A 17,978-nucleotide genomic window follows, 5' to 3' on the forward strand; every position below is an offset into this window, starting at 1 on the left:
AGATAGACAGGGATAGACAGAGACAGATAGACAGAGACAAAGACAGAGACAAACAGAGATAGAGACAGAGATAGACATAGATACAGACAGACAAACGGTGGACAGGCCCTCTCCGAGACTTGTTCTCAGGATCGGCCAAATTTTAAAAACAAAAAAAAATGATTTTTTCTTATGAAAAGATAGAGAATCTTTTCCCGATCATAATGACACCAAAAGTATGAAATTTGATGGAAAACTTACGGAATTATGCTCTCGCGAAGTTAGCGGTCTCAACGATGTTTACGCATCGGCGATTTTGCCCACTTTGAGCTCTATTTTTAGCCAATTCCAATGTACTAGTCGACAAAAATCATAACTGTTTCACTAGAACTCTATTTTTTGTATCGAATGAGTACAAGAAACCACCCATTTACCGATTTCAACTATCCAATAAAGTGGTCAGAATTTAGCAATTTTGCCAATTTCACACAAATTTCAAAAGATGCCAATTTCTGAATAGGGTCCAGAATTAACAAGAAAGACATTCCTGGCACTAAAATAACATTTCCTCTGTTCATTAGTCACGTCCCCATGCCCCTCTTACATTGTTTTGCTTTCCACTTTGAATTTTTATTCTTACAAAAAAATTAGAAGATTTACTGTTATGCAGACTACTGCATTGGTGTACAAATGGTATAAATAATATCAGCGCACTTGTGAAAGAATATTAGACTCACCAGTTGACGTGTATTGGACACATAGCATGATTTGTTTACTTTTGAACTTTGGTATAAATCTAACATTTCTGCTAGTTTGAGCTCAATTTTAAGATACTTTCATTCGTAAAACCAATCGGAAATCTGCTTCTGTAATATGTCTTCCATTCTATAAAATGAGATCAGGAAAACTAGAATACAACAATAAATACCATACGAAAATATAGTGCAAAGTTGCTGTTTTAATCCAAAAAAACGGTCGTTTTTTTTTTCTCATTATGCACTGTGTGCTGCAGGATTTTTTTATACTGCGCACACTGACCATATAGACCCATTCTTTCATATGTAGGCCTACCAGCTTTCACTAGATTTGAAGGTGCTAGAATTTAGGCGTACTAGTACTTCAAAAACCCTGGGTCGTAAGCCATACTAGTATGGCCGAAACCCTGAAAGGGTTAAGGGTCTTCAATCTTTCTTCATGTGGAAGATTTCTAATGCAATGAATTAATTTTGTCATTCGTCGCTGAATGTTTTCTAATGAATTTATATCTGTTCTGTAAAATGGAGATAAGAACTGAGCTGCGTAACTAGGTGAGGCCTTACTAATGATGTATAAAGCTGTAGTATAACTGCTGGGCTACTGTTGCTTGCACTTCTTGATATAAATCCCAGTAATTTATTTGCCTTATTACATACACTTAGGCATTGCTGTCTTGGTTTAAGGTTACTATAACCCCCAAATCCTTATCACATTCTGTACGGCTAAGTTCAACATTATTAAGCTGGTAGGTGCTAGGGTTATGAACATTTACAAGCATTAAAACTTTACATTTATCTACATTAAACTGCATCTGCCACTTTTCGGGCCATGAACTGAGTTTGTCTAAATCCTCCTGAAGTTCCGAGACATCAACGTCTGTAATGATTAACCTACCAATCTTCAAGTCATCAGCAAATTTGCTTATATCACTAGTAATTCCCTTGTCAAGGTCATTTATATATATTATAAATGACAACGGGTTTAAAACCAATCCCTGCAGAACACCACTCAGATTTAACCCCATTTATGCACACTCTCTGCTTCATATTGGTGAGTCATGACTTGATCCATGACAGCAATTTTCTCCCAATGACATGGGCAACCACTTTGTTTAGCAGTCTCTGATGTGGTGCTCTATCAAAAGCCTTACTAAAATCCAAATAAAATCAAATTCTTTATCATGATCAACAGCCTCAAAAGCCTTTCTGAAGATAATAAATTAGTTAGGCAGGAATGGCCCTGGTGAATCCATGTTGAGTATCATTAATCAAATTATGCATATCGAGATAGCTTCTTACATTATCAGCTATAATTGACTAGTAATTTGCCTACAATTGAGGTTAGGTTTATTGGGTGGTAATTTGATGGGAATAACTTGTCCCCTGCTTTAAAAAATAGGAATTTCATTAGCCATCTTCCAGATATCAGACACTACACCTTTTTGAAGAGATAAATTAAAAATATTAGTTAAAGGTTCACAGAGTTCCATTTTGCATTCCTTAAGAACCCTTGAAAAAAGCTCATCAGGACCGGGCGATTTATTTTGCTTCAAACTGTCTATCTGTTTGATAGCCATTTTGCTAGTGGCTGTGATATTACATAATTTGTCTTCTTTAGGCCCACTAAAAATCTCAATTATTGGGACATTATTAGTGTCTTCTGAGGGAAAACCGAGAGAAAATAATTATTAAAAATAGAGCACATTTCATTCTCTTTGTCAGTAAGATACCCAGAGTTATTTTTATGGCGACATATCTTATCTCTAATTTTTGTTCTATTCACCTGGAAAAAAAACTTTTTTGGCTAGTTTTTGAATCCCTAGCAACTTTAATTTCATAGTTCTGGTTAGCTTTTCTTATCCCCTTTTTAACACCCCTCTTAATGTCAATATACTGATTCATAAGATGACTCTCACCTCTTTTGATATGCCTATAAATTCCTTTCTTCTCCATTTTGGGTCATTTCTATTCGGTCTAATTTCTTTATCCGGAATAAATGTTCTTTGTTCAGAAAACTTTCATATTGATAGCTCTCTTCGTTACCCTAATCCATTAATGATAAGTGTTCTCTAAGCCCATTGTAATCTGCTAAGCAAAAATCTGGGACCGTTACTGAATTATCCCTATTATCATACTTCCAGTCAGTGCTAAAGGTAATTGATTTGTGGTTGCTTGTGCCGAGTTCCTCTGTTATTTCTAAATTATTGACAGAGGTTTCTTTGTTTGCCAGAACCAAGTCAAGCAGGTTATTTCCCCTTGTAGGTTCTGTCACAAACTGCTTCAAAAAAAAAAAACCTGAACTACTTATAAGAAGTCGTTAGATTCTAAATTCCCAGTCAAGAAATTCTAATCAATCTGACTAAAGTTGAAGTCCCCTAGAATTGCTACGTTATCGTGCATTGTGGCCTTAGCAGTTTCCTCCCGTAGTAGTCTCCGTTCTCACTAGTAGAGGTTGTCGAAGTCAACCTCTACTAGTGAGAACGGCTGAATTTGAGAGGGACTTGACCTCCCAACATCTGCGTTCTACTAGTGACCTACGTCTCACCTCCTGGCGCTATATAAGGCTCCATCCTGTCACTTCAACTCCATATTGTTTCAGACTTTGAACAATGCTCTTCTCCAGACTGAGGGACTGACCACCTCAAAACTTTAAGGGTAATGGACTGATTACATCGTCTTCAAGTCTCTTCTGCTCTTCTGCTCCTTTCAACTTTTCTGTACTCGACTGAAGAAGCCTACTGTGTAGGCGAAACGTTTCGAAATAAAGATACCTAACTGTTGCATATGTCTTACCTAACAATCTGTCGGTATTTTATACCATTTTAATGTTCACAAGCATATATATACACACCCCTCTGGGTTTTCTTCTATTTTCTTACTGGTTCTTGTTCTTGTTAATTTCCTCTTATCTGCATGGTGAAATGGAACAGAATTCTTCCTCCGTAAACCATATGTGCCGTAAGAGGCAACTAACATGCCAGGAGCAAGGGGCTAGTAATCCCTTTTCTTCTGTATATTACTCAAGTTAAAAAGAAACTTTTTTTTTTTTTTTTTTTTTTTTTTTGGGGGGGGGCACCCTGCCCGGTGGGATACAGCAGATTTATTGAAAGAAAAAAAGATGTATGTATGTATATGTAGTTATCAGTAATTCTCTTCCAGGTTTGGCCTTGGCTGATATCTTGCGTAGTTACATGAGTGATTTGAAGGTGGATGATGGCCTAGAAGCTCTTGGGTTCACAACGGATGACATCCCTGCACTAGTTAAAGGGACGCTTCCACAGGTTAGTCTCCATATCAGTTTGAGTTCTGCTGCTGCTCTTGCTCGGAAATGATGAACGCTATATAATACTGACTATAAGTCAACCTTTTCTGTTTCTCGTCTTGCAGGAATGGTAAAAATTGTGAAACATTTGAGAATACTATATAGAGTATCTGAAACCATGCACCCTGTGCTTAACTGAAATTGACACAAATGCAGAGCAAAACTAAATAAAATGTTTTGCTTGTGCACATAGCATTGTCATGTAAGAATTATATGATACACATCAAGCATATTTATGCAAACATGTGATTTGGTGTTATCAGGTGAGTAGTGAGGGAGGCAAGGTGTGAGGTCATGGTGTGGGCAGTGAGTGGTGAAACACTAGCATGGCCTACTGGTTAGACCTTGGAGCATTGCAAGAGGCCTATTAGATGCTACATCTTCTGTGTGTGTTGGGTCCTTTGTTGTTTGATGAATTAGACACATGTGGAACACTTGGGTATATTTAAAATAAAGATACAGTTGAGAATCCTCATCTGAAATGCTTGGGACTGGAACTGTTTTGGATCTGGGAATATTTGTATATTTGCATCTATATTTTGGGACAGCTTGAGGATGGGACCCGAGTCTAAACATGGGACGGTACTGCACAGTTTCTGTACCAAAAAAAAAATGATCACTTCCCACAAAAAGAAGATACAGTAGACCGTCATTTAACATGGTAGTTACGTTCCTGGAAACACCATGTTAGGTAAAACCTTGTTAGCTGAACTGAAGAACTTATGGGAAAAACAGGGTTACATTCCTGAGAACCCCAAAAAAGCCAAACCACTTTTTTTTAGGCCTCCATATCTTACAAAAATAAAAGTGAATATCTATTTGTAGTTCATTGTTGTGATGTATTATGTTGTTTTTACTGCTTAAGACTACAAATGTAACATAAATAATAGTACTTCTTACCTTAAATTGTGGGTGCTGGTGTTTGTGGATGATTATGAAGAGAATGGAGAGTTATGCTGTGGCCCTACTGGGCTGAGGTGGATGGTAGAGGCTCTGGTACTGAAGTCGATGGTTGTACTGGAGCGTCTAACTTTAACCCTTAAACTGTCCAAACGTAGATCTATGCTCACGTGCATAGCACTCCGACCTTGATTTTCCCCATTTGAAACCACGTAAAAAAACATAGATCTACGTTCGGAGCCTGCCGCACGTCAACGTATATCTTTGTTTGGGCAGTTTAAGGGTTATATCATTCAGTCAAGTCAGTAAGTCAGTCAAGTCATTCAGCAAGTCAGTCATTAAGTCAGTCAGTCATTCAGTAAATCAGTCAGTCACACAAACTTATGTTTACCTCTTTTTATGTGTACAAAGTAACACTTCATTATGGCCACAGGTTATGTCTTGTCTAATATCTTTGTTTCCTTCGTTAATTCTAAGACTTAAATACTTACACAATTTCTTGCCACTTTGAGCAACACTGGTATGCCTACTGGGTGTCATGATTGCTTGGCAGATACAAGATATAGTAATTAAAAGATCAAAACACAATTCACAATCACAAGCTTGTAGCGGAGAAGTTGGACTGGACAAGTATGAAGTATGAATGTTGGGATGGTGGGGTGGTGTTGGGGGGTGGCTGGGGATGGTGGTAGGTCTCCCCCGCTGATCCACAACAAGGCGGCCGCTTGAGGAAATGGGAAGTTTTTTTTCCTTCCCGCAAACCGAACCGTGTTAAATTCATCTTAGGACATGTTACATAAAATTGTGCCGCAATTCTTCAATCATGTTATACCCAAATCATGCCAGATAAACTCGTGCTAAATGACGGTCTACTGTACCATATTTTATGGCATCGAAGATGCTATATTTTCCCCAAAAAATAAGTCTTACCAACAAATAACCGCTCAGTGAACAATATTTGGTTCAAGAGGAAATTGGGAAATGGTCGTGGTGAGGAAGTGACTCACTAGGCTGGTCTACTCCCCTTCCAAAAAGTCTGCATTTTGTATCTGTTGTCTTCTCTATTCTCAGTCAGACCATCAATCCTCATTGGAGCAGGAAAGTGGATTCATCCAGAGGAAAGCACTTGAAAGAATTAATGTTCATGAAAATGCTAAGAATCAGTGTGAGCGCTTTGCTCAGTGGAAAGAAATGGAAAGAAATTTAGCTGAAAACAGAGGAGTTCTTGACACACAACATTAGTCACAGATTGAGAAGAAAAAGCAGAACTGGCATGATATCTTGAGAGTCCTTCACTTCATAAAATTCCTTGCAACTTAGAACCTGGCTTTGTCACAATACAAGGAGTCACTTCAGTTGGATGAGCTTTGATTCATTGATCTTGGTGATTCCAGTGTGGGAAATTTCCTTGGCTTACTGAAACTACTGGTAATCTTTAACCCTGTCATGAAAGAACTCGCTCATGTAAAAAGTTATCCTGGATCCATGTGTTGTCTTTCACCAGATGTCCAGAATGAATTCATCCACATGATGGCAACCACTGTTCACGAGAGTTTACTGAGAAGCATTTGTAAAGCCAGATACTATGGTCTCATGCTCAACTTATCAGACACATTGTGAGCAGATGTCAGAAGTAGTGAGGTACGTGGAAGTTGATTTTGTTAGAGACCCCTTCCTTTGTTTTTCCAGATAATCCAGAAGGATGCTGAGAGCTTGACTGAAGACATCTTGAAACAGCTTGAAAAGGACAAAATGAAGCTACAATGGCTGTAATGGCTGGACACATAAGTGGTATTCATCAAAGAATGAGTGAGAAAAACAACCTGGCAGTGTTTGTGAATTGCAACAATCACTCAGCTTGGTGGGTGTACATGCAGCCAAGCAGAATACAATGATGATCACATTTTTTGGAACCATCAAAGCGCTCTATATGTTCTCTCATTCAACAAAACACTGGGAAAAACTAAAAATGCCATGCCTGTGGTTGTAACGTTGGAGGCAGAAACCATTTGGAGTGCAAGGACAGAAGCAATGAAACCCATCAATGAGTACCTTGAGGAGATACTTAAAGTTCTTCAGGACATGATAGACAATAAAAATGAGGCCATTGAAACAAGAAAGCTGCCTAGCCGCATGTTGAGTGACGATTTTCTTCTTTGCTAGGATTTTAAAATAAAGTACTCATTCACATTTACCATATTCAAAAGAAGCTGCAGGATCCTGTGAACCTCCACATTACTGCCCTGGATTTGAAAGCCTCCTTGAGGTAATTTTGATAATGAAAGAGAAGTGGTGGTCAGTGAGTCACTCGAAGAAGGACTCAGTCTCTGTCAGGAATGTATTATTGAAGTTGAAAGATGTCAGAGACAAAAGAAACGAATGGCTGATGAGAACTTAGGAGACACTGGGTAAACAGACAGTCAGGAAATGGAGTCATGAAGGGAACACTCAACCATCTTAACAGAGAAATAGATGAAAGGTTTGTGCATTTGTATGACACTAATGCCAAGTTTTGGTTCCTTCTTGATGACGAGTTACTGTGTTATGGCGCCAACAGTAATGTCCTAAAGAAGAAAGGTGAAAATTTGGGTGAATTGTACAGCTCTGATGTTGATAGCAGCTATATGAAGAAAGTTTGGATTGCAGAATGTTGCTATCTAGTTGTACCAATACGAAAATATCAAGGCCTGAAGAGCTTCTCAAATTTATTGTTCATTGTAGTTATAAGAGCATCTTCCCCAATTTTTGCATTGCTATTCAGATAATGCTAATCACTACAGTTTCCATTGCTTACTGTGAGAGATCATTCAGGTAGCCAAAACTACAGTGGAACCTCGGTTTTCGTGATTAATCCATTCGAAAAAGTCTGATGAAAACCGAATCATACGAAAACCGAAGCAATATTTTCCATGAGAAGTAATGTAAATCCAATTAATCCATTCCAGACACCCAAAAATATTAACAAATAATACATTTTATAGAGAATAACTATAGTTTTACATACAGAAAACAATGAGAAATCAATATAAATGATTAATGAAATGGATAAGTAAACATTTAACATCACTTTTTACCTTTATTGAAAGTTCTTGTTGGCATATGGAAGATGGCGAGGAGGGAAGAGGGAGGAGGAGAGGTTATTGTTTGGAAAGGGAATCCCCTTTTGCAACATCAGCTTCCTTGATTTCTTTTTTCTTTGCAAGGATGGAACTGATCGTTGATATGGAATTCCTATACATCCTGGCGAGATCGGCCATGCGTATACCACTTTCGTATTTTGCTACAAGTTCTTTCTTGAATTCTATCATGTTTCTCGCCTTCTTTATCAAAGGGGTGGCACTCAAAATTTTCTTTGGCCTCATGGTGGCTTATTTACCAGTCACACTCAATAAACAAGCACAAAAAAATGGATTATTATGAAATGTTTCGGATGAACGTGAAGGGTGATGCTCACTCAGCGAGAAACAAAAACAAACTGAGTCACAAATGCATAGGATGCTTTGTGTGGGCGCTCAGTTCCGGGAAATGAGTGGCCAAGTCACGTGGGCAGGTGGTTGATTTTGGTACGGACCATTTTCAACTGTACAAGAACCCAGCGAATGTACAAAAACTGGGACAAAATTTCAACTAAAAAAGTCGTCGAAAAACGAATCGTACGAAAATTAGGTCGTATGAAAACTAAGGTTTGACTGTAATACTTTTGCATATAGAGCCACCGTGGGTCAAGGTATACTCTGTGATCTTGCTCTGCTGAGTGTAGAAAGAGATGAAACTGAAAAAAAAAACTGAATTTGAGCACATCATAGACCAATTTGCATAAGTGAAAGGAAGGAAGGTGCAGTTGCAATTTTCACATAGTGCCATAATTTGTTATTTAACCCTTTGACTGTCGAAGGGCCAAATCCTGAAGTTGCTTCTGGTGTCGCAAAATATTCGAAAAAAAAAAAATTATTTTTTCTTATGAAATGATAGAGAATCTTTTCCCGATTGTAAAGACACCAAAAAAACGAAATTTGATGGAAAACTGACGGAATTACGCTCTCGCGAAGTTAGCGACTTCGGCGATATTTAAAAATCGGCAATTTCGCCCACTTTGAGCCCTATTTTCGGCTAATTCCGTTATTCCAGTCAACCAAACTCATAACTATTTCTTCAGAACTCTATTTTTTCTATCGATTGAGTACAAGAAACTGCCCATTTACCGATTTCAACTACCCAATAACATGGTCAGAAATTTGCAATTTGGCCAATTTCACGAAAATTAAAAAATATGACAATTTCAAAATAAGGTCCAGAATGAACAATGCAGACATTCCTGGCTCTAAAATAACATTTTCTTTGTTCATCAGTCATGTCTCCAGGTCCCTGTGATATTACTCTTGCTTTTTATTTTGAAATTTTATTCAAACAAAAAATAGAAGATTTACTGTTATGCAGACTACTGCAATACTGTAATAATTGTAAAAATTACATCAACCCATTCATGACTGCGTATTAGAATGGCTATTTGGACATTTATTGGACAATGACATCATTTGTTCACTTTTGAACATCGGCAAAAATCAAACATTTCCTGTACTTTGTGCTCCATTTCCAGGTTCTTTTTATAGTAAAATTAATCAAAATCACCTCCATTTCTATAATATTGTTTCCATTCTATCAAATGAGACCAAGAAAACGGGAATACAACCACAAATACTATACGAAAATAGACCACAAAGTCGGCATTTTAATTAAAAAAAACGGTCGGAGTTTTTTTTTTCTCATTATGCACTGCGTGCTCCAGGATTTTTTTTATGTGGTGCACACTGACCACACAGACCCATTCTCTCACATGTGGGCCTACTAGCTTTCTCCTGCCTGATTTGAAGCCGCTAGAATTTATGAGTATATATAAGAAGTCCCACTGGGGATCTTCATTGACTTACGTAAAGCTTTTGATACAGTTAACCATGACTTGCTCCACGTAAAATTGTCACACTATGGTATAAGAGGGCACTCCCTCAACTACCTCAAGTCTTACCTCAGCAACAGAAGCCAATATGTGTATGCAAATGGGGCAAACTCTTCTGCACAACCAATTACAGTTGGTGTCCCACAGGGAAGTGTCCTTGGCCCTCTTCTCTTTCTCCTATACATAAATGACCTACCAAATGCTTCGCAATTACTCAAACCCACACTATTTGCAGATGACACTACATACGTCTTCTCCCACCCGAGCCCAGTCACGCTAGCCAATACTGTAAATACCGAATTACAGAAAATATCTACCTGGATGAGGACTAACAAACTTACACTAAACATTGACAAAACCTACTTCATGCAGTTTGGTAACAGAGCTACAGATGTCCCTCTTAACATAATGATAAACGGATCACCTATCACAAAGCTAACAGAGGGAAAATTCTTAGGAATCCACCTTGATAATAGACTCAAATTTCATACACATATACAACAAATTTCTAAGAAAATTTCCAAGACTGTAGGCATACTATCGAAGATACGGTACTATGCTCCACAGTCAGCCCTCCTGGCCCTATATCACTCTCTTATTTACCCCTATCTCACCTATGGAATTTGTGCATGGGGCTCAACAACAAGTAACCATCTCAGACCACTAATTACCCAACAAAAGGCTGCAGTTAGAATGATAACAAATTCTCACTATAGGCAGCACACTCCACCAATATTCAATACACTAAACCTATTCACCATACAAAACATTCATACTTATTACTGCACCTATTACATACATAGAACACTTAACTCTGATATTAACCCTCCCCTCAAACATCTCCTTGCCAACCTCAACAGAACACATGACCATAACACAAGACACAGATCACTCTTTGATGTTCCTCGTGTCCATCTCGCACTATGCAAAAACTCAATGCACATAAAAGGCCCTAAAATCTGGAACTCATTACCTGTAAATATAAAAGAAACACTACCTGTTTATAAATTCAAGTCTCTTCTCAAAGATCACTTACTCACCCAAAACCAAATAAATACTGAATAACTGAACCTTATAAATTGTATATCTTAAATGTTTCTCACAATTATATCACATAAATGTTAAACCTAAAACCCAATCTAACTTTATTATTTTTTTAAATACACTACCTAACAGAATACTCCATTCCACTGAATGTACAACAATGCATACAACCATATGACCTGTCTTTGTAATACTCACTTGTGCTTTATAGTAATCTGTTTACATTAAAGTTTTATCACTGATGTCATCATTGCTTAGTTCATCTTAAGTTAATTTTAAGCCAGCCCGTAATGCTATGCATAGTATAAGTGGCTTTGGCATGCTGCTCTTATCTGTATTTTTTGTACCTCTGTACGTGTGCACAAATTTTTAAATAAATAAATAAATAAATAAATAAATACGTCAAACACGGTACCTCGCAAACGTATATATACGGCCGCGACAGTCAAAGGGTTAAAAGATTAATGAGCTTCACTTGTTTGAACTGGGGAGCAATTTCAGTGCTTGCCATAGGTGCTATTTTCTCTAGATATGCCCCCTGCCTGTATATGACCCATTAATGAATCATGTAAATTATTTTGTATTCAAATGATAACAAAAATAATCATAATAAATTTTCGTTGGTGCTTAGCAGCGGTAGGCTAAGGTAAACCTGGCGATGGAGTCAGATGGGCTATGAGTAGTATCGTAAGTTTATTTAGGTACAGGTACACATAAATACAGTTACACAAATTATCGTACTTAGTACAGTGGACCCCCGACATTCGATGGCATCGACATTTGATAAATCCGACATTTGATGCACTTTAACGCAAAAATTTCGCCTCAACATTCGATGGAAAACCCGACATTCGATACGATTCGTACAAGACGTGTCCACGTGTGGCCTGAACTGCACCGTGTGTTCCAGTGTTTACAAGCCAGCCAGTGTGCGCGCATCTAAGGATACATTCGGTACATTCCATATTATCCATGTTATCACTGTTTTTGGTGCTTGTTTCTGCAAAATAAGTAACCATGGGCCCCAAGAAAGCTTCTAGTGCCAACCCTTCGAGAAAAAAGGTGCTAATGACTATTGAAATGAAGAAAGAGATAATTGCAAAGTACGAAAGTGGAGTGCGTGTGTCAGAGTGCATGATGATTTGGTAAAGAAATTGCCTGCAACTAGTGGTGATGTGAGTGAATTTAAAGCCAGCAAAGGTTGGTTTGAAAGATTTAAGAATCGTAGTGGCATACACAGTGTGGTAAGGCATGGTGTGGTTGCCAGTTCAAGTCCTAATGGAAGGGGATTCCCCTTCTAAACACTAACACCATCCGCACTCTCCCCCTCCTCCCATCCCATCAATCATCACCAGATCTTTATTAACCCCTTGACTGTCGCAACCCCCAATCCTGAGGTGTCTCCTGGTGTCGCAAAATTTAAAAAAAAAAAAATTATTTTTTCTTATGAAATGATAATCTTTTCCCAATTGTAATGGCACCAAAAACACGAAATTTGATGGAAAACTGACGGAATTACGCTCTCGTGAAGTTAGCGACCTTGCGATATTTGCAAATCGGCGATTTTGCCCACTTTGAGCCCTATTTTCGGCTAATTCCATTGTTCCTGTCGACCAAACTCATAGCTATTTCTTTAGAACTCCATTTTTTCTATCGATTGAGTACAAGAAACTGCCCATTTACCAATTTCAACTACCCAATAATGTGGTCAGAAATTTGCAATTTGGCCAATTTCAGGAAAATTAAAAAGTATGATAATTTAAAAATAAGGTTCAGAATGAACAATGCAGAGATTCCTGGCTCTAAAATAACATTTTCTTTGTTTATCAATCATGTCTCCAGGCCCCTCTGATATTATTACTCTTGCTTTCTATTTTGAATTTTTATTCAAACAAAATAGAAGATTTACTATTATGCAGACTACTCCAATACTGTAATAATTGTATAAATAACATCACCCCATTCATGACTGCATATTAGAATAACTAGTTGGACATTTATTGGACAATGACGTCATTTGTTTACTTTTGAACATCGGCAAAAATCAAACATTTCCCCTAATTTAAGCTCCATTTCCAGGTTCTTTTTATAGTAAAATCAATCAAAATCATCTCTTTTTCTATAATATGTTTTCCATTCTATCAAATGAGACCAAGAAAACTAGAATACAGCAATAAATACTATACGAAAATAGACCACAAAGTCGGCATTTTAATTAAAAAAAACGGTCGAAGTTTTTTTTTTTTCTCATTATACACTGCGTGCTCCAGGATTTTTTTTATGTGGTGCACACTGACCACACAGACCCATTCTCTCACATGTAGGCCTACCAGCTTTCTCCTTCTTGATTTGAAGCCGCTAGAATTTATGAGTATATACAGTGGACCCCTGCATAGCGACCTTAATCCGTGCAAGAGGGCTGATTGTTATGTGAAATGTTCGGTATGCGAATGAATTTTCCCCATAAGAAATATTGGAAATCAAATTAATCCGTGCAAGACACCCAAAAGTATGAAAAAAAAATTTTACCACATGAAATATACATTTTCCTACACACAAAGAGAAGGATACATGCACAATAGTAGAGTAGTACATGCACAATATATATTGTGCATGTACTACTCTACTAAATGAAGAATAAATGACACTTACCTTTATTGAAGATGCAGCAATGACTGATGAGACACTGTGTCCTGGGAGTGCCTTTTCCTCCTGAGTACTGTAGGTCCTGTTTGGCATTTTCTTCCAGAACAGGCCTTATCACACTGTGTATGCCACTACGATTCTTAAATCTCTCAAACCAACCTTTGCTGGGTTTAAATTCACCAATATGAGCACTAGTTCCAGGCATTTTTCCCTGTTCACCTGGGTGTTAGTCGACTGGTGTGGGTTGCATCCTGGGAGACATGATTAAGGACCCCAATGGAAATAAGTTAGACAGTCTTCGATGACACTGACTTTTTTGGGTTATCCTGGGTGGCAAATCCTCTGGGGTTAATTGTTTCTTGGTATTCTCAATAAGCCACACCAACAACGGTGCTACAGCAGCAGCAGCAGCTGACGGTGGTACAGCAGCAACAGACGATGCTACAGCAGCAACAGACGATGCTACAGCAGCAGCAGATGATGCTACAGCAGCAACAGACGATGCTACAGCAGCAGCAGACGATGCTACAGCAGCAACAGACGATGCTACAGCAGCAGCAGACGATGCTACAGCAGCAGCAGACGATGCTACAGCAGCAGCAGACGATGCTACAGCAGCAGCAGACGATGCTACAGCAGCAGCAGACGATGCTACAGCAGCAGCAGACAATGCTACAGCAGCAGCAGACAATGCTACAGCAGCAGCTGACAGTGCAGCAGCAGCTGACAGTGCAGCAGCAGCTGACGGTGGTACAGCAGCAGCAGCAGCAGCTGTACCACCAATAGTAGCGATGGTTGATTGGGGTTTATTATACAACCTGGCGAGCTCGGAGACACGCACTCCACTTTCATACTTATCAATGATCTTTTTCTTCATCTCTATAGTAATTCTCACCCTTATTGCTGTAGGGCTGGCACTAGAAGCTTTCTTGTAAACAGGGTGAGTATTACCCATATGAAGTCACTTATGTTATAATTGTGAGAAACATTTAAGATATACAGAGTTAAAAATCACCAAATATTTACAGGTAATGAATTCCAGATTTTAGGGCCTTTTAATTGAGTTTTTGCATAGTGTGAGATGAACACGAGGAACATCAAAGAGTGATCTGTGCCTTGTGTTATGGTCATGTAGGTTGGCAAGGAGATGTTTGAGGGGATTAATATCAGAGTTAAGTGTTCTATGTATGTAATAGGTGCAGTAATAAGTATGGATGTTTTGTATGGTGAGTAGGTTTAGTGTATTGAATATTGGTGGAGTGTGCTGCCTGTAGTGAGAATTTGTTATCATTCTAACTGCAGCCTTTTGTTGGGTAATTAGTGGTCTGAGATGGTTAACTGTTGTTAAGCCCCATTCTCACCCTTATTGCTGTAGGGCTGGCACTAGAAGCTTTCTTGGGGCCCATGGTCACTTATTTTCCAGAAAAAATCACCAAAAACACTGTAATAATACGAAATGTTCCGATTGTATGCTTGGATGTTACTGCGGAGGCTGGCTGGTAAACAATGCCACCGGCGGAACATGTGAGCGTGGCTCAGGCCGCACATTGGACGCGTCTCGGACGAAGGGTGGTGAGCGGGTTTTTGGGCGGTATGCGAGGCAAAATTTTTGCGATCAAAGCGACCGGTATGCGGATTGTACAGTATGCAATGCGTACGGTATGCGGGGTCCACTGTATACGTCAAACACGGTACCTCGTAAGACATATATATACGGCCGCAACAGTCAAAGGGTTAAAGGTAAGTGTCAATTATTCTATTGTTATTGATCTATTGTTATTGTTGTTATTGTAATTATTCTATTGCATTAAACTTAATATTTCATGTGGTAAATTTTTTTTTCATACTTTTGGGTGTCTTGCACGGATTAATTTGATTTCCATTATTTCTTAGGGGGAAAATTAATTCGACTTTCGATATTTTTGACATTCGATAGCTCTCTGGAACGGATTAGTATCAAATGTCGAGTGTCCACTTTAATGTGTAAATTACCTATGATAGCCCAAAAATGTCAGACAAAGTGACTCATTTGTATTGGGCTCCTTGATTGGCTAATTCACCTGTTTACTATCAAACCACCCAGTAATAATATTTTTACTAACCATAAATTATTATTATTATTATTATTATTATTATTATTATTATTATTATTATTATTATTATTATTATTATTATACTCAAAAAAATGCACTAAACCACAAGGGCTATACAGCACTGCAGGGCAGGGAAGGATGTGAGGGTATTAGGTAGCAAGAGGGAGAGAGATGATTAGTAGGTTATGGAGTACAGCGGGGCAGTGGATAGTGCAGGGGTAGACAGTAGCAAGAGATTGAGGTAGAAAGCGCTGAGGGGAGTGTTAAAGGTATCATCATCAGAGTTTGTGGAGTAAATCAATTGTTGTCAATAAGTCAATGAGAGAGTCTGGATTGAAGGAGGGTCCATCAGCAAGAAGGGAAGGTAAAGAATGAGCAGCAGAGCGAGGCAGCGTTGGAGGTAAATTCTGCATGCTCATTGATAGAGTGGGCTGTCCAGCAGAATGTGGCTAACAGATACTGGAACCTGACAGTTCTTACAGAGTGGAACAGGGCGCCTCCCCATGAGATACCCATGAGTAAGACGATTGTGGCCGATGCAAAGATGGGAGAGAGTAGTCTCCCAAACTTGACATTGATGATAAGAAGATGGCCAGTAACCTATACTCGGTTTAATAGAATGAAGTTTGTTATAAAGCAGATCAGACCAACGTTGTTGCCAATGGGTGCGAAGGTGGGTAGCAATTACAGCAAAATAGTCCATGAATGGAACACTTCTATATGAAACTGGGAGGTCATGTACTGCTGACTGCACAACAGTGTCTGCTGTTCATTACATTGTATGTCAACATGACCAGGGATTCAACATAAAACAATATATTTGTGCTTGGTAGAGATATGACATAACCAAAGTTGGATATGGAAAACTACGGGGTGAGGCGTATCAAATTTTCGTATAGTCTGTAAAGCACTAAGGGAGTCTGAAACAACCACAAATGGTGACACAGGCATAGATGCAATACAGATAAGTGCCGCAAGAATGGCATACAATTCAGCAGTAAAAATGCTAGCCGAGGATAGTAAATGCCCTCACACGACGCTGTCCAGAAACACTGCTGTGAATCCTACGCTGTCAGAAGACTTAGAACCATCTGTGTACACTGCGATGCCATGAGAATGAGAGCAGAAGTGCTCAAGAAAAAGAGAGCGGGACGCTACCGTAGGCAGTTGGGCTTTCGCGCATGGCAGTGAGAAAGAACAGACACAAACAGCTGGAACTTCCTAAGGGGGTAGGGAAAAGTGAGATACCACATGAATATAGAAAGGTGGTAACTGAAGGGAAGACAAAGGCGAATGTTGGTGAAAAGAAAAGGGACAGAGTAAACAGGGGCGACGAACAATTAAAAAATGTCTACTAGCATCAGTGACTATTCTATATATGGAAGGATTGTGGAGATCATGATAGCGAACATAATAGCAAAGGCAGTGGGCATCAGGATGATCAGACAAGGATGGAATGTTCACTTCTGCATAGAGACTCAACAGGTGAAGAGCGAAAAGCACCAAGGCATAAATGTAATCCCTGGTGATGGATGGGATTAAGGCTAGAGAGAGTAGCAGGAGAGGCCGTCGAATAGATCTGGTCACCATAATCTAGTTTCGATAAAATTAGGGCTGAATGTAGGCAAAAGAGAGTTATACAATCAGCTCCCCATGGTAGATGAGCAAAGGTTTTAAGAAGGTTCAGCCAGCTGTGACAGGTTGCCTTCAGAGAGGTAATGTAAGGTTTCCAGGATAACCTACGGTCAAACAGAAGGCCTAGAAACCTGACCGTATCACATTCTGGGATACGTGAGCCATAGAGGTACAAAGGATGATCAGAGATGACAGAACATCTAGTGAAAATAATTTGGTGAGTTTTAGTACTGGAAAATTTAAACCCATGCGTGGTGGTCCAGTTGGAAACACGGTTGACCGCATGCTGGAGAGAAACTGCAATGAGGTGACAGTCAGCGCCTGCACAAGCAGTAACGAAGTCATCAACATAGAGTGATGACCAAATACGTATTGGATGGAAGAAGAGAGGCCAAATCATTTATAGCAATGAGAAAAAGTGTTGTGCTCAGAACACATCTCTCGGGAACACCTTCAGCTTGGACAAAGTCTGGAGAGAGCACATTATTAACCCGAGCACAGAAATGTCTGTCAGTTAAGAAGTTCTTAAGGAAGGATAGTAGATTGTCGGCTTTCCTATATTCTTCCTGAATCTGAATTTTTCCAACTTGAAACCATTGCTGCGAGTCCTGTCTTGGCTGGAAATTTTCAGCATGCTATTTACATCCCCT

General features: G+C 38.9%; 1 protein-coding gene across 2 annotated transcripts in view; it reads left to right on the forward strand.

The window, feature by feature from the left end:
• The first annotated feature begins 3,890 nt into the window (after window positions 1-3,890).
• Window positions 3,891-17,978, forward strand: part of T3dh (Type III alcohol dehydrogenase) — a 186,279-nt gene continuing 172,191 nt past the window's right edge. Inside the window, exon 1 of one of the 2 annotated variants that reach the window (XR_011394443.1) lies at window positions 3,891-4,015. Coding sequence is in view for 1 of the 2 variants with exons in the window: in XM_070103659.1 (XP_069959760.1) it covers window positions 3,926-4,015 (90 nt within the window). In the remaining variant the exon portion in view is untranslated. The remainder of the gene's footprint in view (window positions 4,016-17,978) is intronic. The other variant, XM_070103659.1, reaches the window with a different exon arrangement.

The sequence above is a fragment of the Cherax quadricarinatus genome, chromosome 86 (genome assembly GCF_038502225.1).
Source record: "Cherax quadricarinatus isolate ZL_2023a chromosome 86, ASM3850222v1, whole genome shotgun sequence".
Taxonomy (NCBI): Eukaryota; Metazoa; Arthropoda; class Malacostraca; order Decapoda; family Parastacidae; genus Cherax; species Cherax quadricarinatus.